Source organism: Borostomias antarcticus (assembly GCF_949987555.1).
Source record: "Borostomias antarcticus genome assembly, chromosome: 9".
NCBI lineage: Eukaryota > Metazoa > Chordata > Actinopteri > Stomiiformes > Stomiidae > Borostomias > Borostomias antarcticus.
This window is the reverse complement of record NC_140242.1, coordinates 14,057,979-14,078,604: the sequence shown is the minus strand read 5'-3', so window position 1 is coordinate 14,078,604 and position 20,626 is coordinate 14,057,979. Positions and strand designations below refer to the sequence as shown.

The following is a 20,626-nucleotide window of genomic DNA, read 5'->3' as shown; positions in this document are numbered from 1 at the left end:
CTTTGGCTTTTGTGACTTAAAGGCTGTGGGATTCTTTGCTGTAGTGTTGCGTGGATTGAAAGCTGCGTCCTGAATGTTGCCAAACACAGGGTCTGTTAGAATCTTTACTTGTGTTTCAATGAATTTGACTAAATCACTGAATTTTGCCTTGTTGCGCCTTTCCTGTAGCTTGTAGGCTTCAGTTCTCCATCTTTCCCTGAGTTTAAATGGCAACTTGGTAACCAGAGATCGTAGGTTGGATGATAAATCAAGTTCCTCCATGTATGCTATTTCACCTATTGCGTTACAACAGCCCCTGAGATACAAAGCGAATGTCTCCAATGCTTTGGAGTCTTCAGGTTTGATGGGAGACCAGGACAGGGCCTTTTCTATATACGCATTAGCGATTTTAAACTCATTACCATAATGCTCTTGAAGCAGCTCTTTAGCTTTCATATAGCCTCTGTCTGGATCCATAAACATGCAGGTCCTAATTAGTTCTCTAACCTGCCCCCTAGTGTACTGTTCTAAATAGCACAACCTGTCTTTGGCACTATCAGTCCTGGTTTCTATGATGTGCTCAAAGGATCTAATAAATGACCTGTATTCAACCAGATCACCTTCAAAAACCTTCATGTCCTTTGGCGGCAGAGAGGACAGTTGCTGTTGCTTGATGAGAGCGGCAGTGATGTCATTTTGGCTCTGTAAGATGTTATAGAAAGCACCTGTCTGATTTGGTTGTGGTGCTTGTTGTGCTGGGGCTTGCACAGGGTTTGGAAGGTTGGGTTGTGGTTGAGTGTGCATCAGAGTTCCACTTTGTGTTACAGTTCCAGGCTGTGTTACATTGAAGGCCTGCGCACCAGGCTGTGCACTATGTTGAACATGAGCTGATTGCAGTGGTGCTCTGGGAGTTTGAGCTGCGTGATACAGGGATGTAGTATTGGGTGAGGCAGGTAACATTGGATGGTTTGGATGGCTCACTGGTGTGACCACAGTGCTCCTTTGCACTGGTTCAGTTGGCTGTGGACTTTTTCCGGTTTCCATTCCAGAAGCCTTTTGTGTTCCTACATTTTCCTCAAAATATTCAGTCATCCCATCGACCTCTGAACCTCTCATTTGAGTCTCCATGCTTTTGTTGAAGACAGAGATTTTAGCTGAAGCAGCTTCCAACTCAGATCTCAGTTCCAGTGCTTCCTTCTTTTTCCTTATTTGTTCCTTTTGCCTATTGAGCATTTCCTCCTCATCCTCCAATGCATGCTTTTCCATAAGCGCACTCATTTTGGTTTCCAATGCGGCCTTCTCCGCCTCTGCCCGGGTGCGCGCAGATGCTGTAGAAGAGACTTTGGATCTGACTTGAGATGCACTGTCACCGGGATAAACATCAACACTTTTATCACCATCATCATCATTCTCTTCATCATCATCATCATTATCCCTTTCTGGTGGATTTGACAGCCACTTATTCACAATAGCATCAAACTCGGCAATATAGGTTATTCTGGGTTTAAACCACTTGTCGGTGTCATTGTCTCTATCATCCTCATTCAACAGTTTTTGATAGGCAGAATGTGTGGCTTTAAATTCTCCAACCAAGTCAGCGTATTTGAACATGTTCTCCTTTATTTCATCAACGTTTGTCACATCCTTCATTAATTCAAGGACTATGTTCTTTCTGCGCGTTAACTGCCCGAGCTTGGCCTTTCGGGATAAGTGCATTTTATCCAAAACCTTTGCAACAGCTTCCTTCTCGTTCTCCATGTGGACCTTTGCTTCGCCAGTTATATTGACACAAGTTGACTTTACTTTTACTCAAAACGAGTTCCTTAGATCGTGCCAATTCGCTGAATTAGTTATATTCCGAACAGGCAGTCGTGGCGCTCTAGGCGCCTTCCGTAATACATACGGTCCAAATTCCAGCAAGCAGTGGCGCACCAAACAAATTAAATGTCAATGTCTTTGTCACAAATTCACTCCATTAGTGATCCTAAATCCAGTTTAAATCCAACTTGAACGAAATAACATCCAATCTTGCGATTCCAGTGCATACTTTTGCATTTGGAGTATTATGAAACTTCACAATCTTACATACCGCTCCAGCGCAATGCATTGGTGTTCAGCGTTCTAGTTCAGTCCTCCATTGTCCTTTGTTTGGTGCCACGCTGTTTCTCCGAAATCCATATTTCCTTGGAAATCCCCGTAATCCAAGGATCCAAAGCAAGTCTTTAGACTAATGTAGTGACTACAACATTGTAGTTCTCATTGTGCATAGATCACCCTGGGTTTGGCTGGGTAGGCTATAGTAGACACTTGCATAAAAACGGAATGTCCAGATGAGGGTTGCAATAAAAATGTTCTTGATTTATTGTTCCAGGTTGATGTTCAAAATGAAAGCATACTGTTCACGTTACGAAAATAATAAGCATATATAACACTGGCAAGCAAGTATTGAATTAACGAGCTGCAAGGTCTAAAGACTGTGTGCTTTCCCAACCAAAAGCCACACTACTAGGCCTTGGCACTTCCTTTAAGGGGCATCCTCGCCTGCAGAGGGAGCACACACACTAAACAGAAATTAACGTCACACCAATGAACAATTAACATCACAAAAAGGATAACATAAAGAATTGGCTCCTACACGCTCTCTAATACCAGCACTACTGGACAGAGAACCCGCTCTCTAATACCAGCACTCCTGGACAGAGAACCCACTCGCTAATACCAGCACTACTGGACAGAGAACCTGCTCTCTAATACCAGCACTACTGGACAGAGAACCTGCTCTCTAATACCAGCACTACTAGACAGAGAACCTGCTTTCTAATACCAGCACTCCTGGACAGAGAACCCACTCGCTATTACCAGCACTACTGGACAGAGAACCTGCTCTCTAATACCAGCACTACTGGACAGAGAACCTGCTCTCTAATACCAGCACTACAGGACAGAGAACCTGCTGTCTAATACCAGCACTACTGGACAGAGAACCTGCTCTCTAATACCAGCACAACAGGACAGAGAACCTGCTCTCTAATACCAGTTCAAATTCAGCGAACATAGCGAACGTTAGCAAACTATTTTCCGTTAGCTTTGTGTTCGCCGCAAACGTTTGCCAACAGTCTGGAGAGGTAGTTCGGCAGTAACGGAACGAGGATCACAATGGACCCAGGCTTACTGGAGATGTGCTCCCAGATGGGGATTGTTGCGTTTATGCAAACTATTTGGAACGTTCATTAAAAGCTGTTCAAATGTGACCGTTTGGAGAAAACATATTTGCAACGAACGTTCGCCTCTGTTAGTTGAATTTGAATGCAGTCCAGCACTCCTGGACAGAGAACCTGCTGTCTAATACCAGCACTCCTGGACAGAGAACCTGCTCTCTAATACCAGCACTAATGGACAGAGAACCTCCTCTCTAATACCAGCACTCCTGCACAGAGAACCTGCTGTCTAATACCAGCACTCCTGGACAGAGAACCTGCTCTCTAATACCAGCACTCCTGGGCAGAGAACCTGCTCTCTAATACCAGCACTAATGGACAGAGAACCTGCTCTCTAATACCAGCACTCCTGGACAGAGAACCTGCTGTCTAATACCAGCACTCCTGGACAGAAAACCTGCTCTCTAATACCAGCACTACAGGACAGAGAACCTGCACTCTAATACCAGCACTCCTGGACAGGGACAGGTGGGGGGTGGTAAAACATGAGGGAGAGATGGAAGAGTTCAGGCCTATCCAGGACTGAAAAACCAGGGTTGCTTGCTTCCCAACTCAGGTCTATAACATCCCCTTGATCTGAAGAGCCTGACCATGGTAGAACTTGTCACCAAGCGAGAGTTCAACAGTATGGTTTGTTTGTCTTCAACACAATCTCTTACATCTGGCCTGTTGTTGCCTGTGTTACACGCTAGGTTATTCACCTGCAGATGTAAGCCATGAGCTAAACAGAAGGCACCCGTTTTGTGTCATGTTGTCCCCCCCTCCACCAGCTCATGTTAAAATTAGCCAAAATGTAAACGTTCCCTTTGGTGAATTTTGGAGCTTCCGTTGGCATCAGGTTGCGTTTGTGCTTGTTCGTTCAAAGTCAGATCTCTGCTTACAGGGTCTGGTCTTATAGCGCCCGTTGATGTGCCTGCTCGGAACGGGATGATTTTGTGGTTAGCTTTTTTTTTTTTTTTTTAAGCTTAGCATAAGCTCAATTCACTATTTGTTTACTTACAAACACATTCTGAACAATTTAATGAAAATACACATTCATACCAGGTTAATAAATCTATATCATGTCCGTTACCCAGGTTTCCCCACAATATAGCATATACACATACACCATTTAAGCTATCATTAGCTACATACAAATATAAACACTGTTTAATCAGAACTAGCTATCATTAGCTAAAACAGCTTTCTCAAGAGCCAATCTGGGTCCTAGCCCCCGTGTTCAAAACGGGATGATTTCTCCAAGTTCTCTCGAGAACCACTGATCCAAACAACTTCACACGCTATGCGCGTCCTTGGGTCTCTGAGCAACACGCCTGCCGCAGTTCATACAGCGCCCAATTGTTGAGCAAATTGAAATACAGTAAAGCACACACAAGTCATGCCTTTATTAGGCAAGATGTCCAAACTAGTTGTAGTACTGTTGTAGACCTGGGAGAGAGGCGCTGCTGTGCCAAGCTGAGAGGGGAGAGTGAGATAGGAGAGACAGAGGAGAGGTGAAGGTAGATCTACAGAAGTGTTTATTTAGCATGCTACAGAGGTACAGATGCAAAGCAGAGTACACACAAGAGAAAAGAGATAGAAGAAAATAAAAAGCAGAAAATAGAGGGAAAACTCTTGGAAAAAACAAAGCAAAATAACAGATCAAATCTCCCCGCTTTGTTAGAAAATTATCCTTTAATGGCGCCATTTCCAAACTACTGAATCGTACAATTATCAAGATGTAAAAATTGCAACTAATATCGAAAATATACATTTCCTTTATTTCCAAACAGACACAATCAGAAATTGTTTCTCTTGATTAACCTGTGGAGAGGCTCTGGTGGAGAGGTTGTGGTTTTGGGGGTTGAAAGGAAACTCATGAAACAAAGATCACGTATCGCCTTAAAACAAAACTGTTGGGTGTATTCAAACTGTCAATTTGATCAATCTGTCCTGGATCTGTCTTGTGTGGAATAGAAAATGCTACAGAAGTGTAGTCAAACATTGTTGTTTTGCGTCCCGTCTCTTACACTAAAGGCACATAGACTTTGGTCCCACCAGGCGGTCATCAGCCCTGGGTCAAATACAATTTGCAAATACTGGCAAATACTTGGGGTGCACTTGATTTAATTCACCCAGCACTATTAAGCCCGTGGTATACTTGCGTATAACTACACGTACAAAAGATGGCTGCCACGCGTCTGCATTCCTTTGAAGCGTTCAGAAATCCTCAGAAATTAACGCGCTGCACAATGTGCTTGTGTATACGTATGCACTCTTAAACTTAAAAAAAAGAAAAGAAAAGTATACCGCAGGCTTCACACGAACAGAACAATCCCAAACAGGAATACCACATCAAATACTATGTTGATCTGCGTATTTGACCCAGGACTGACATTCTTTCATCACAGTCAGTAAATGATCACACCATGATATTGATGATGATGGTTGACTCACTTCTGCTTGCTGCTGAGAATGCATGCAACAACGTTGTTTCATCTTTAAACCCTGATAACTAGACATGCTCAGAAAACCACATAGCTTCAACCCATGTACAACATCAATAGTCTTTGCTATAGAAATGGCGCGGAGGGTAAAAAAAACACCTATAAAGAAATATTCAGACATAAGCCACAAGTACAGCCTACTATTTCTGCTGCGGGGACCAGGGGGTTGTAGCGACTAACATATGGACAAATAAAATCAAAAAGATATTGGGTAGATTCAATCAATCCATTAGCCATATTCAATGCACAACCAAGGTGAATTCAGCAAAGAAAACATGTAAAACCTGCAGAACCCCTTCATGGTAGGGGGGTGGAGGGTGACAGGGTAGCTGTGCATCTGAGCCTACATGTTTTAATCACATCTCTCACACCTTCACAGATCAACGCGCATTGTACAGACTAGTGTGAATATTCATGTTTTCTGATGTAAAAAAAAAAAAGTGTTGATATCAGGTAAGGCACGTATCTTGTCAACGAAGCATTACGATAAAAAAAAGAGTTGCCAGTGTCCGTTTACTCACTCATAAGAGACGGATGGACACGAGGGGGACAGGGTACAATGGGGGGATCACCAGGGGCTGGGCTTTACAGTATTGTCAAAGTATTACTGGCTACTGTATTACTACAACTTTTCATCACAAAACTCCAATTGAGTCAAGGTTTCTGGCTCTCTCGAGGAATGACAGGTAAAACATTACAAACAGTAGCAGAAAATAAGAGAATATAAAAAGGAAAAAAAGGTCCTTTCTGTCTGTGGTCCCCAGTGTCCAGGTTCCAGAAACAGTCGACAGGTCAGGTTATCATAGATGTCGTGAGTGCATGTGTGTGTGAGTGTGTGTGTTAAGAGTATACCGAGGTGTGTATATGCGTGTCTCTGTGTCTGTGTTTGGTGTGTGTGTGTGTTTACTCAGATGGTGGACTTGGAGAAGGAGACTCTCAGGTGCTGGTTGCCTCCCATGTTGTAGTTGTGGAGGTCTATGAGGGCCTGGATGGCCTCCTCCACAGCGGACATTTGCAGCAGAGCCATCTTGTGGTCCCTGGGATGGAGACAGAGCGGTTCAAAACCACATCCATACCTTGAAGCTGCTCTAATCGTGCATTTACAAGGTCGGAACATTTGTCAACTCTTGTAAAAGAGTTTACTTTTCCATAAAAGCAACAAATTCCATTAAAGCTGTTTATGGGATAACTGACTCACTGGAAAAACTTGAAGGCCGTCACAGTGCCACCGGCATTGGAGAAGAGAAGTCTGAGGTCCTCTTCTGTCACGTCTTGACTGTGGGCAGAGATAGAGAGAGAAAGATGTGCTAAGCACGAGGCCTGAACACCTTCAAATGGAGCCTTGTGTTGTATAAGCGTCTGGTTTCTGCAGGGCTCCCTGTACTCACGGGATGTTGGACAGGTGGAGTGTGATGGAGGGGGGGAAGATGTTCTGGAAGTTCTTGGAGCCTGGCTTCTTGAAGCGGTGCAGGGGGGAGTTGGTGAAGTCCTTGGTCAGGCCCTGGTCGTCCAGGCCGTCCCTGGGCAGCGCCACCGTCTGGTGCTTAGACAGCGCCACGCGGATCACCTTACCGTACATCTTCTGACCATTCAGGTGGCTCATGGCTGGGGAAGGGAGAGGAAGAGGAGGGATGGAGAGAAAGGTAGGAGTTTAGATTCAGTACCTGGAAGACAGGGGAGAGGGAAAGAGAGATTCTAGGGCTGACCAGAGTAATTCCAGTATTCCACTATTTGTTCGGTAGGTTGGTATTCAAAGCTCAATTCAGTATTTGGAGCTTCGTTTTTTTTGCGACCAAACTTTGGAAAAGTAGCTCAAGCTACAATAGTCTGGGTACTCGTACTGGTAAGACTGTCCCGATACTTCAAACTGATACCAGCGTCATCATAACATTACACTGAGTGACTCGCGAACGCACAACTGAACGGAAGCAGTATGAATGGGAAGACTGCTTGCGTTTCCTCCACCACAGCAAAACACTGTTTCAGTCTCTACGTCTCAGACCAGAGGCTCCTTGCGTGCAAGCAAGCGTGCATGTGTGTGTGGCAGGTGTTGCACAACACTGGTTCCAAATTGGGAGCAGGGGAGACAGAGATGGCTCTTCTGATAATTAGGAATAGTGAAAATGTTTCTTAAGATTAATATCTTAACCTTAAACAGGGTTAGAGTGATAAAAGGTGCAAAATAATGTTTTTATAGCCTAACGTAAGGTAGCTACAAATGTTGGCATACATTAGAAACATTAGCCTACTGGAAGCCATCATCATTAGATTAGCTTTGAGTGCCAACATGGTTAAATCGGATGGCACGGAACATTGTTTGTAGCCTTGTGAGACCGTCCTGATTTTGTGAGCTCACATTCCATTTCTCGACAGAAACCATCTGGCGCATCAGGTTACATTGTTTGCTCAGCTTGTCACTGGTAGGCGTAATAATATAGACTATGCCATCTAGGGGATCCATTGGGATTTTGTTTTGAGAAAGAGTACTCGAGTTCTTGTTCAGAAACACCTGAGTATTCAAAGCCTTTGAAATGGTATTCGGGACAGCCCAACGAGATTCCGGAACAGGTGACCCGTTTAAAATCTACAGCATGGGTTGTGTAGGGGGATCAATAAGTTCGAGAGATCGAAATAGGGAAGGGAGGAAAAAACAATTCAGTTACAAATCACAATTCTTGTGACGATAAAAAAAAATAAAAAAATTAAATGCTTATTTTATTCAAGGGGAAAAAAGTTCCTTCCGGCTCGAGCAGAATGATTCAAAGTTCACAAAGTAGCTAGGTTAGGTGACTGTCAGCTTAAAAAACACATTATTGCAGTTGGTATGCAGTTTGAAGGGCAATGCATTCAACAATAGCAGGGCACATTTTTGTTTACTTTATTTTCTCTATTTGCTGGCAGCCCTGTGAGTCGATGGTAAGAATCATCAAAAACTTGGAAAGACATAATCAACATTCAACAGAATGGAACCTCAGACCGGAGGTGAGATGAATTATGCCAGACTTGGACATGACCTCGGAGGTGAGACCTCACAGCGTTACGCAGTAGCCAGGGGGCAGTATGAGGTAAGAGAGGAGCCGGCTGGCTCACCTAGTTGGGCCTGGTTGGAGTCGGCCATCTGAATCAGAGCGCTGTCCTTCTTGTTGTAGAGGATCTTCACCCTCTGGCAGTCCCCGTACACCCCTGTGTGTGAGCCGGCAGGCAGGAGAGAGAGACGTGGGGGGGGGGGGGGGGGGGCAGACACAGACAGACGGTGAGGTGACGGCACCGGAAAGAAGGATATAATAGACTTGGAGGATGAGTGATAGTGAGAGAGAGAGTGAGAGAAAGAACACCCTGATAAAGATAACTGGGTGCGATGCTTAAAATGATCCAACATGCAGAAACGTAACTGATCATGCATTAGCATTACCACAGCTCTGAGACGCAAAGGTACAGGACTGAGAATGCAAAACCACTGAAGGAGGAAACACTATAGCAACAAGGAACACTAGTGTTTAAGAAAAAAGACTCAAACTGATATTTCTAAGAGAGAGAGAGCAGAGAGGGCAGAGATGTAGAGAGGGTAGAGAGACGTAGAGGATAACATACCGAACAGAGTAAAGAGACTTTGGGGCGTTATCATCTTTAGAGGGAGAGAAGAGACAAGCAGCGGAGGACAGGTAGAACAGTTGGGGGGTGGAGAGCGGAGATGGACAGATGACCCAGAGGAGAGGAGGAGGAGGAAGTCGGTCGTTTCCAGCAGAGAGATGGAGGTGGTCATGGAGGCATGGTTCATGGTTAATTAAGGGGGGAGAGTTGGTGTTGGTCCAGGTCAGGGAGGGGGGGGGTTGGTTCAGGAGCAGAGCATGGGGGTGGGGGGGTAGAGGTGAGGGGTCAGGGAGGGGGGGATGGTTCAGGAGCAGAGCATGGGGGTGGGAGGAGGGAGTGAGAGAGAGGGGGGTGGGGGGGTAGAGGTGAGGACGCAAAATGAAAAACAAAAGGAGTTGAGGGAGGGGAGGGGGACAAAAATAAAAAGACAGGTCAGTACACTGGAGAAATGCAGGCGCTTGGTCAGAGAATGGCTGGTCATGTTCTTAAATCTTAACTGTACAAGCAAATAAACTGCCAATGTAATCACCCTGCACAAGCATTGGTCAGGTACATTCATTCATTCATTCATTCCTCCATCCTTCCCTTTACACAATCATTCATGTCAACTCAGGAAATCATAATCACAGCCCAACAACACTGAAGACCAGTAATGATGCGGAGAGCAGACAGTGTGCTGAGAGGGGTAAAGAGCTGGAAGGTTCTGTCAGCTGAGGGGCGGTAGATGACGGACAGGCTGCGGGGTTAGTCAGGCACCATGCAGCTAGTCACCAGCCTCGCAAGGCCACCCTGATCTAGAGAGCTCACTTTCAGATTCGCTCCACAGACCAGTCTGGATGCCCCCCCCCTCCCACATCTCAAATGATTTCAGTGGGCGGGAGTACTTGCCTTGACAAACTAACTCCTTCAACCAATCAGCCTAACAAAAGGTTTTGCCAAACCTATATAAATAAAGTTTGATTTGATTTGAACAGAAGTCGGAACACAGTCCCTGATTGGCCCGGTCAAAACGTAACCAGAGAGAAATCTGAAGACAGCTGGAAGTCCAGACTGGAAGTCTGACAGGTCTGCGGAGAGAAACTGAAAGTAAACTGGCGAGATCTGGATGGTGTCACGAGGCTAGCTAGGCACAGTAACGCCAGGTGACGCTGGGAGATGTTTCACCCCACAGGTGAGGCCAAACATCACCCAGGACAATGGATGAATAATTAATTCATAACTCTACGAAAGCTGTTGAGTCTCCCACATCCCGTATGGGGATTTCACACAGAGAGACAGCAGGGCAGGTGAGCGATCAGAGGGAGAGAGAGCGAGAGTTCAGTCCCCATTGAGAAATGGAAGAGGAGGCAGATCTATGAAGTCAGACACACGGAGATCAGAGCAGAGTATCAGATGTGCTCTCGTAGGAGCCAGCGAGAGAGCTGAGTTTAAAGAAATAACAGAGCGTTAGCAAGTTCCAGCTCTACAGAGAGAGAGCATAGAGAGAGAGACAGAATGAGTGACAGACAGAGAGAGAGAGAGAGGGAGAGAGAGAGAGAGGGAGAGAGAGAGTGTGAGTGAGTGAGTGAGTGAGTGAGTGAGTGAGTGAGTGAGTGAGTGAGTGAGTGAGTGAGTGAGTGAGTGAGTGAGTGAGTGAGTGAGTGAGTGAGTGAGTGAGTGAGTGAGTGGGTGAGTGTGAGTGAGTGAGTGAGTGAGTGAGTGAGAGAGAGAGAGAGAGAGAGAGAGAAGGCAGATTAACTGGAACATGGTGGACAGGACTGTTGACTTGAATTGAGAGAGTGTTAAACCACCCAGATGAAAAGACCTTCCACAGAATGGCGGTTTTGATGGGAGAGTAGTCAGGCAGCGTTGTAAACTAAGCTGTATGTGTGCGTTACTGACCTCCTCATTGAGGTTGCTGGCCAGGAGGACGCCGCCGGAGCCAGAGTGTCCAGACAGAGCCACTCTACCAGCAGCAGCAGCAGCAGCCGCCGCCGCACTCAGAGGGCTGAGGGCACCTGGAACACAAAACACAAAGTCAGACACCTGGAACACAACACAGAGTAGGGGTACCCAGATCAGAATCAGTACAAATTCAGTGAAAATTATCTGGGAATTACGATATTGCTTTCTAGTCACTGATCACGACAACAAATCAATGATGGCCAAGTCATCGTCAAATGTGCGTTAAGCTAAACAACGTGAGCCAATTCATTGTTGCAAGCGCTTTAACCTAAAACATGTCGGTGCTGTGGAACTACTACAATGTGTTTGAGACAGATAACACATGCTATCTGCAATGTATGCCAGGACAATTATCCAGTTAATGTTCGGTTATTTCGTTAAATCATGCTGTGCGACCTAGAACACAGCTGATGTTATTGAAATGATTAAATCAGTTGTCTAGTGGTCAGCTCGAGAGAGTGCTTTTGACCGACACCCGTTAACCGGTAGCCAGCCGGTTACTTTAGGAAACGTGAAATAATGTGAAATACAAGAAATATGTGTTTGCCTTCTAGTCCGGCGCTCCGTTGACTCAATGAGCTTTGGTGCTGCGCTTCGAAGCGCTGTCTATTTAGAGGTGCTGAAATGTTAATGCTTTGTGTTGTATAAATGTCTTGCCTTTTATTTTATTTCATGTTGGCTTTGCTGAAGTTTATTGACGCAATTTGATCAGGTCATCGTTGCAAAAGAGAATGTTGTGACGGCCCCTGCCTCTCCTAGCCTCTCGTTCCATTTCTTGTCTGTGGCTGTGTGGGGGTTGCACTGCGCTCATCTGCTCAAGTCGGTACACCCGACTCTCATCATCAATCAGCACCTGCACCTCCACTCAGATTCCTCAGCTCACTGCCACTTCATTGCTTAAGCCACGTTAGTTCTATTAGTTGCCAGCCTACCGTCGTGCTAACCCCAGTCTTCCAGTGGGGGCCCGACTTAAGTCCAGCAACCTGACCTGGGTACCTGCCTTGCCGGCCTCCATAACCCTGTCGCCTAGCCGAAGGACTCTAAACTAATTGTGTTATCAGTAACAAAGACTCTTTTGTTGAAGCTTATTCCGTATCTCCTTGCCTTGGGGTTCTTAGTCCTGACCGTAACAAACGTGTTGTCAATGATTCCAACTGATAAAATAACAGGTCAATTAATAAATAATAACTTAACTATATGATTGTCATTTCACAATCACCATTTGATTCTGTTTCGTTTGATTTTGTTGCCATTCTTGAGGAAATGCTTCGTTTAGTGCCGGCGTCATTTTTTACCTCAGACTATTAACAATCCAATTCCAGAAACCCAGAATGTGGCAGGCCAATCACAACCATTTATTTAATATGGGGTGGGTTTGATATGACTTAACATAGTAAACCCATGTTTCGTTGCTCTGATTGGTTATTGCTTATCCAATTTTGGCATTTTGGTCTACACCCATTGATAATGTCCCATTGGAAATCCAAAATTAACCGAGTTTCCAGACACTTTGCATTTCCAAGTTGGCGAAGCTGTTAGCGCAGTGTGCATGCAAATTCACCTACAGACAGACACGGTTGCTTAACCGGTCAAAAATACTCTTGGTGGTTAACCGTTGACATCCATAGTCCACACCAAAGATTTACAGCCAAAAAGAAGAGTAGAGTGGAGAGGAGAGAGAGAGAAAGAAGAGAGAGAGGGATAGTAGAAAACACACCAGAGAAGGAGGGGTAGGAACAGTAGGAAATAAAGGAGTGCTGGATCTACCTGGGATCTTACCGAGCAGGGAGTTGGAGTCCTTGGTGAAGGCCGAGGGGTCCATGGCCGGCTGGCCGTCCCCTGCCGGCAGGTCTGGCCTGGTGTAGTCTCGGCTCTTGTCGTTGTTGTATTTGACGTTGAGGTTGACCAGCTTTGAGAAGTCGATGCGCAGGGTGCAGCAGGAGTTGTAGATGTTCTGACCGTCCAGGGCCTGGGGTGGAGGAGGGGGAGGATCAACAGAACACGCAGTCAGTCATGTCAGCGTGTTGGCTTTCATCTACTGACCCCTGATCCCACCGCTGGTCAGAGAAGGAAGGAGTGATGCATCTTCAGTGTGCTTAAAGGGCCATGGCAGTGCTGTCCAGGCTCATCCTACTCACCAGCTTGGCCTGCTGGGCATTGACCGGCTCACTGAACTGCAGGAGGGCCTGGAACTGGTTGTTCTTGGTGAAGGTGATGATCTTCATCACCGTGCCGAACTTAGAGAAGATCTGAGGACGGAGTGGTTGTCATTAATCAACAACAAAACACCACAGAGTAATAATATATCCTCAACTGGAGCTGAAACGTTATTTATTTGATAGATTTACAGGTCATTTTGCACTATGGTCATTTATTCTGCAGTTATCTTGAAGTATTCAGAATAAGAGATATGACTATGAAGCATGGTTTTCCAGCCCCACACGCGGTGAGGCGGGTCCAGTGTGGCACTGCTGTGTACCTGCTGCAGCACGTCCAGGGTGACGGGGTAGAACATGTTGTCTATGATGATCCTGAGGACCGGGCTGGAGGCGGCCGTCAGGGCGCTCTCGCTGAGGGCGGAGCCGGAGGTGGCGGTACCGCCGGACTGGACCGCCGACACTGCCTGGAGTACAGCCTGCGTCCGCTAGAGAGAGACAGAGAGAGAGAGAGAGACAGAGAGAGAGAGATACCGGGGGAGGAAAAAAAACCATTAGGATTGAGTATGATCTTCGGTAACAAACACCACGTGAGGGATGTGTCAGCCTAGCCTATTTCATCTGATGTCACCGCCAGAAGCTCTCCGTTAACGTATTGGCACTTATCACAAGTGTCCGTCGCCATGCTCGCTAGGTCGGCCTACCTGGTTCCCGGCGTCCGTTTTGAGCTCGGTGTGTTTGGAGTACTGGATGAACACCGGGACGTTCCGGACATGGGGGGTCACGCTCTGGTAGTAGTTGACCATGGTCATGGCCGCCTCTTCTGTCTCCATCTCCAAGAAGGCCTGGACAGGACATGGCAGTAGTTATCCCACTATAATTAGTACACAGTATGTTAGGACTGTTGTCCTTTGTTCACTAGCCCTACAGACCGTCTCATGGAATGTTCACATTAAAAACAATACCACCACTTTGGTCCGTTTCAACATCCGGTTTGCCGCAATGATAACACTGCTAATACTGCTAATGACAAGCAGTCATTTCTTAAGCCCCAAAGACAGAACAGTGGAGATGTGTAAAGAATAATCCCACCACCAAACTATAATGTCCCAAAGTTAATTTGGACATTTTGAAAAAGTTTGACTTGCTGGCATTTGAGTGTTATCGCAGATTTGTTGTTTGGCCATATCAGCTGACGCACTGGAAGTTTACTTGGACCAAGTCGTTGCCCTAGTGACTGTAAATCCCACTGGAAGGGTCTCTATGTGTGACGTTCCTCGCACTTCCCCCTCACCTGGTTCTTGCCCTTCAGCGTGAGGATGTTGGTCACCTTCCCGAACGGCAGCCCCAGGGCGATGACCTCCGTCTCTGACGCCTCGTTAGGCAGCTTACGGATGTGCAGGACCCGGGAGGGCGGGGCCTCCTCCACTCTGGCCTTTTTACTGTCACTCCCATCTACAGAGAGCCAATGCAGAGATAGAGAGAGAGAGAGAACGCCAATCACCGTCACTCCTTTCTACAGAGAACCAGTGGAGAGAGTTCAAACGCCAGTTTACAATCTACTGATATTCTGACAGAGAGGAGACATGTATCAATACATAACCCAGGGAGTTATCCAAGAACAACGAATGATGTACAGGGAGGGCCAAACCCAGTGCCTTAATAAATATCGTCCTGAAGTTGTGTTGTCTCAGTGCATCTTAGAGGCATCAAAGCCAGACCAAAACACCACCACATGTTACACAACGTGGTACTGCTGTGTTTCTCTCAGGCGTCAAGATGTCCATCACCCACCCATATTAGCACCACCGTCAGTGTAAAGGAGATGTTAACATGCAGTACACAGCACAACTACTAGTCCAGTCACCAGCTCCCTCGTGTGTGTGTGTGTTAAGAGTGTGTGCGCGTGTCTACCTACAGCGGAGGAGCAAGTTATTCTGTTGCTGAACACCTCCTACGAGGCCCGGATCCACTCACACACACACACACACTCCAGCTTCCAAACACACCGCTCTCCGATTCCCCTCTAAAGCCGCCAGAGGCTGATCCACATAAATGCCTTGAGCTAATTCCCCATTCACAGGTTTACAGACAAGGAGGAAAGAGCGAGAGAGGGAGGGGGTTACCTACCACTGAGCTGAGAGTTGGGGCTGTTGTAGAGACTGCTTGCCAGCAGCTCGTCCGAGCCTCTCTAGAGGGAGAGAGAGAGGAGAGAGAACAGAGGAGTGAGGACGAGATAAAGGCAGAGCATGCTCTCCAATAAAGACACCGTCCATTACCTGTCAGGAGCGCCGCCCTCAAACACAACAATGAAATACAGCTCTCTCAGGACGACCGGTGGAGGGAGCAGGAGTGCGCAGGGACATAAAACACAGCCGTCGACTAGCGTCTCCGCCTCGCCTCTGACTCCTCCGCCTCCCCGCCTGGGTTTAATCTGCCACAGCCTAAGATGTCAGGACAAGTCATTTCATCTGGAGCTCCCAGAGGGCCACGGTGTGCGTGTGGTGTGTGTGTGCGCGTGCGTGCGCGCCTGACGTGCTCCTGGCCCTGCTAAAACTGACTGATGGCAGAGCGAGGGGCAGGCTGGGAGCCATTACAGGACCAGCTACCTAATAGCCCTTCCTCTGTTCTGTCTGTCTGTGAGTGAATTTGAACGAATTGTTCTTTATCACTTACATTCTTTATGGTTACGATAAATTAGATGCCAGTGCCCCCGCTAGGGCGAGAGACCACTAATAAATTGTCAGTAATAAAGTTGTCTTTGACTTGAACCGCACCACAGCCAACAGATGAACCACACCACAGCCAACAGAATGCGAGAGAAAGGTTGTTGCTTTTTCCCCCAATGCAATTTTTTTATTTTATTTTACATGAAATATGGATGAAATAAACACTGTGGCCAAAAGACCAATCTTATCAGAGAAATCTGTTTTAAAGCCACTTGCCTGAGAGGAGGAGCTAACTTGGTTCGGCGCAGACGGAAATGTTGTTGTTACTCTCAAATCAGGTTAGAGAGCCGAGCCAAGAATGCATTTCTATCAGAGAAGACGTTTTCCTCCTAACTGGCCTGGACGTGGCCCGTTACCATTCAATTACAGCCATTCTAATATCATGAAAAGCTGGAAATACAAAGAATTTAGGTCTACAGTGCAATCCGATTGTTTTGGTCCTAAGATGGCTTCCCCACAAACAGAATAAAGTCAGGATGAAGGATGGGTCTGGGATATTAGCCTGCTCCAGCCCCTGAATCAGAATTCTTGAAATGTGTTTCAGGATCTGGATAGGTTCTCGTTCAGAGTGATCTCTTGGTTGGAATTCCAACCAGGCCAATCAGCCTGCTTTGAATAAAACTGTGCGACGTGATTGGATAGGGGATGGACTCGTTGCTGAGGACTCCTTCGGCAATGCCCATTTCGGAAAATGGCTGCAATGGAAGCCTGTTCAGACTGAATAATGAATGGAAACGAAATGGGAATTGGAGTGTCAGGATACTGGGCTATAGCCTGGTCTACTGAATATCAGCACTGAACATATACTGAATGCCAAGTAGGACTATAATACAGTTTAGGCAGGATTATAATACAATGCAGGCTACACATATGCAGGGTTTTCCTGGCTCAGAATGAGGCGGAGGTTGAACCTTAAGCGGGGGGGGGTCTGGAGTAGGGCTGGGTATCGATTCGAATTTCAAGAATCGATTCAATTCTGATTCACAAGGTTCAGAATCGATTATCACGATTGAATTTGATTCGATGCAATGTTGATTCTGTTAGTGTTACTAAAACCTGTTTTATTTTTTTAGCTGTAACCTTAATTACATGACTGCCAAGTTATGCAACACATCAATACTAGGGCTAGGTATCGATACTGATTTCAAAAAATGAATGAATGAATGAATCATTGAATGAATTAATGAACTATTCATTCCTTCATTTATTCATTCATTAATTAAATAAAAGATCGATTTTGGGATTCATGAGTCGATTCTGAATCACCGATTTTTATTTTTTTATTTTTTTTTAAACCTAGCCCTAGTCTGGAGGTCCTCCCCCAGGAAATGTTGGGCATCAATAGCTTAATTTCCTGCATTCTGGTGAATTTCCTATGCACTAATGTGTGCTGTATTAGCGTAAATTAACCGATTTCATTGTGTTTATTTATTTTTAAATAAACAGCCTAGAACATTTGTGAGGGCATATCAAGGCACTGTGACTATAATGTAGTCATATACTAGTGTAGTCTACACAGACCAGCAGTTTTATGTCAATGGATGGAGAAGTGGCTCCAGTCCCATAGAGAAAGCATTGTCTGGCCACCAATAACCTGAGCTTGATAATTTGAAATGTGTTAGATGCGTTCGTGAAGTCGAGAGCTTTGCCCCAGTCCAAACCTCATGTTTCTGCGAGTCGAGATATGGCTGTTTAGGCAAAATGTGTACAGGTTGGCAGGCCTTAGTGTTTTGTTTGTTTGTAATTCTCTATGAAGGAAAACCCCTGATATGAAACTATAATGACGGAATGCTAAAAGGCTTGATGGGAGGTGTCCATGCATTAGCAATGCATTCAACAGTATTGTTACAATAGTCTGGTCTAGATGGATTAGAATAGAATAGAGTTTATTTGCCATGTGTAACAGGTACGGGTACAGGTAAATTTACATTCTTGTAATTGCTCATCCTTAAAGCGCCATCAGTGCTAATCAGTTCCTCATTCCAGTTCTAGGTACTCAGCTAGACATTTAAAGGTTCCCAAACTGGCAATTTACTATCCCTAGTCTAGCAGTATCATCCTCATCTACTTATCCCATCCAATCATGGATGACTGTCTGTGTCCACGATGTAGGCAGTGCAATTAAATAGTGTTTAGTATACAGTTGTGCATAGTGCTCAATTGTTCTGAGTGTTGTCAGGTGTTGGTTCAAGGTGCATTAGCAATGCATGATTGAACATTGTTGTCATTGCTAACAGGGAATGATGCTTACTGAAGTGAGAGGTGGGGCCAGGGAAAGACAGAGAGAACAGAGCGTTTAAACTCGCCCAGACTTTGTGAAGGGGCTCTGATACTGACTGGGAGAGAGAGGGCCAAGACTGTTTCTTGGGAAGTGAGAGAGTGGGACAGAAAACTGCAGTCTGGTTCCAAGTCGTCTGGACCAAACGCCACAAAACATGGGCATAGGGGCAGAGCCAGTGCATTACCTTTCAAAATCCAGCTGCATTTTGAACAGCCAATCATGAAACGGGGGAGCAGGAGAATCAGCCTCCCCACACAACCCAGGCCAATCATTCTCTCCGCACAGTCCAAGTGTATTCCCATTGATGTCCAAGACTATCATAGCTTGTTCCCAGAAGTTCTTGAAGCAGCGAGAGCTTCTGGGAACTCAGGTTAGGTTCGAAGCAGGTGAAATGGGCTTACCTTCACACCGACTGCTACATCACTGACAGCGGAATATGAGGAGAGAGGGGGAGAGAGAGAGAATTACTCTATTGTCCATCTCATATAATCAATATTGCAGTGGGTACAGTCTATGACAACATATCACATTGTCTATAATGTGTAGAGACACTACATAGGCATCACAGACAATGGCCGGGTTTCCCGAACGAGTTAAGAAGCACTTAACTCCAAAGTACTTCTTAACTCCCATACAAAGGGTTGCTTAAGAAGGTTATTTATCGGGAAACCCGGCCAATGACATAGTAGCGACCAAGATTATTGCAGCAGACATGGTGGCCTGATCTTCACACTTGAATCTATGTAGTTCTGATCCCATGATCATGACCATAGCTCAGTCCAGCGTGGGACGTTCTTATCAATTATTCGACTATTGTTTGTTAAGGTTAACAGTTATCGATTACTGAAATTCCTTGAAATGTGCAACCCTACTTGCAACTAATTGATTACGATAACGATTAAACTCAATTTATATGAACACAGACTGCCATAAGGAATGGATACATGGTCAATGCCGAGAAGGACACGCTCTCCCTCCCAGACCTACAGTCTTCTTACTAAGTTACCGGCCAACTAGCTTCCTTATTCAGCTAGCTAGCTGTAGCTAGTCTTCAAGAATTACTTCTTAACTTGGAACAGCCATAGCCAGGCAAAGCGTGCTGAACAATCACTGTGCAACTAAAGAGAATGGAACTCTACGTTTTTATGTTGGGTGTGCGTTAGTTACAGTTAGCTAGATAGCTACATAAGTTAACTCGTTATAACGTTATATCGATGACGGTGTGTTACGTGGGATTAGCATTAGTATGTAGCTAGCTAGCATACGCAAGATAGCTAGCTAGCTAGCTATGCTTAACGTTAGCTAGGTCGTTAAAGCTACAACGAAATGTTAAGTAACGTTAGCTAGCATTACCTGCCCTAATATTATATAAAACATGTCCCAAAACAAAAGGTTATTATCCTGATAAAACATTTGATATAATTGGCCTGGTACACTTATTCTATTCCAGCAAGTAGAAAGGACCAATAAAACATTGCTAGCTTGCTAGCTAATGCTAATAGTGCTCGCCATTACACGGTTCACGAATAGCTAGCTAGCCTAGCTAGCACATAGCTTCCATTGTTATCGTTAACACGACTGAAATGGATAGAACTACCGTCCAAGGATGACTTAGCACTAGCTTGCTAACTAGTTAGCAACATTAGCTACTCAACTTTCGTTTGATTAGCTAGCTAGCTAGCTTATTATAGCTAATAAATCATTTTTTAACTAGCTGATAAAAACGTCCGAGGGGTGGTTGCTAGGGACGCGTGGTCCAGATCGCTTCTTCGAATGGACTTCCATTGAACATCTCTGCTAACGTTAGCTAGCGGGCTAACTTGGTTGCGAGCCAGCTAGCCAACACTGTGATATTTCAATTGTTTGCTTCGGCGACACGGTTACGATTATTTCCGCTAATAAACCAGTAGCACGTACATTAAATTGATATAGTCTGTGATACTTACCCGTCCATTGCCTTTTCTTTGGCTCAGTCTTCGGCACAATTATTTTACAAACAGCAGCAGCACTCACTAAGCAGTCATAGAAGATGGAGGTAACTCGAGACAGTGGCGGAAATAGACGGAAATTGTCGGAACGGAGTCCGCAAGCGCGAAAACCATTCGGCTTTGTGTTGAGTGAGTATGTGGTTCCCAGCTTTTTCAAGTAAATGATCCAAGAAGAAAATTCAATCATTCAGAAAATCACTTAGGCCTAATGCAATAATGTTATTGAGTTAAACAAGTGGATATAATATGGTTGC

General features: G+C 45.4%; 1 protein-coding gene across 1 annotated transcript; it reads right to left on the bottom strand.

The window, feature by feature from the left end:
• Nucleotides 1-4,883: 4,883 nt before the first annotated feature.
• On the bottom strand, nucleotides 4,884-20,419 carry LOC311313510 (polypyrimidine tract-binding protein 2-like). The gene is made up of 14 exons (XM_084443645.1): nucleotides 20,331-20,419; nucleotides 18,786-18,807; nucleotides 15,505-15,565; nucleotides 14,669-14,829; nucleotides 14,079-14,219; nucleotides 13,698-13,862; nucleotides 13,357-13,467; nucleotides 12,998-13,187; nucleotides 11,156-11,271; nucleotides 9,275-9,308; nucleotides 8,774-8,866; nucleotides 7,072-7,288; nucleotides 6,882-6,959; nucleotides 4,884-6,720 (listed from the first exon to the last, which is right to left on the bottom strand). Exons 1-14 carry the CDS (start codon nucleotides 20,336-20,338, stop codon nucleotides 6,591-6,593), a joined length of 1,527 nt encoding a protein of 508 aa, XP_084299771.1. The 5' UTR covers nucleotides 20,339-20,419; the 3' UTR covers nucleotides 4,884-6,590.
• Nucleotides 20,420-20,626: the final 207 nt, after the last annotated feature.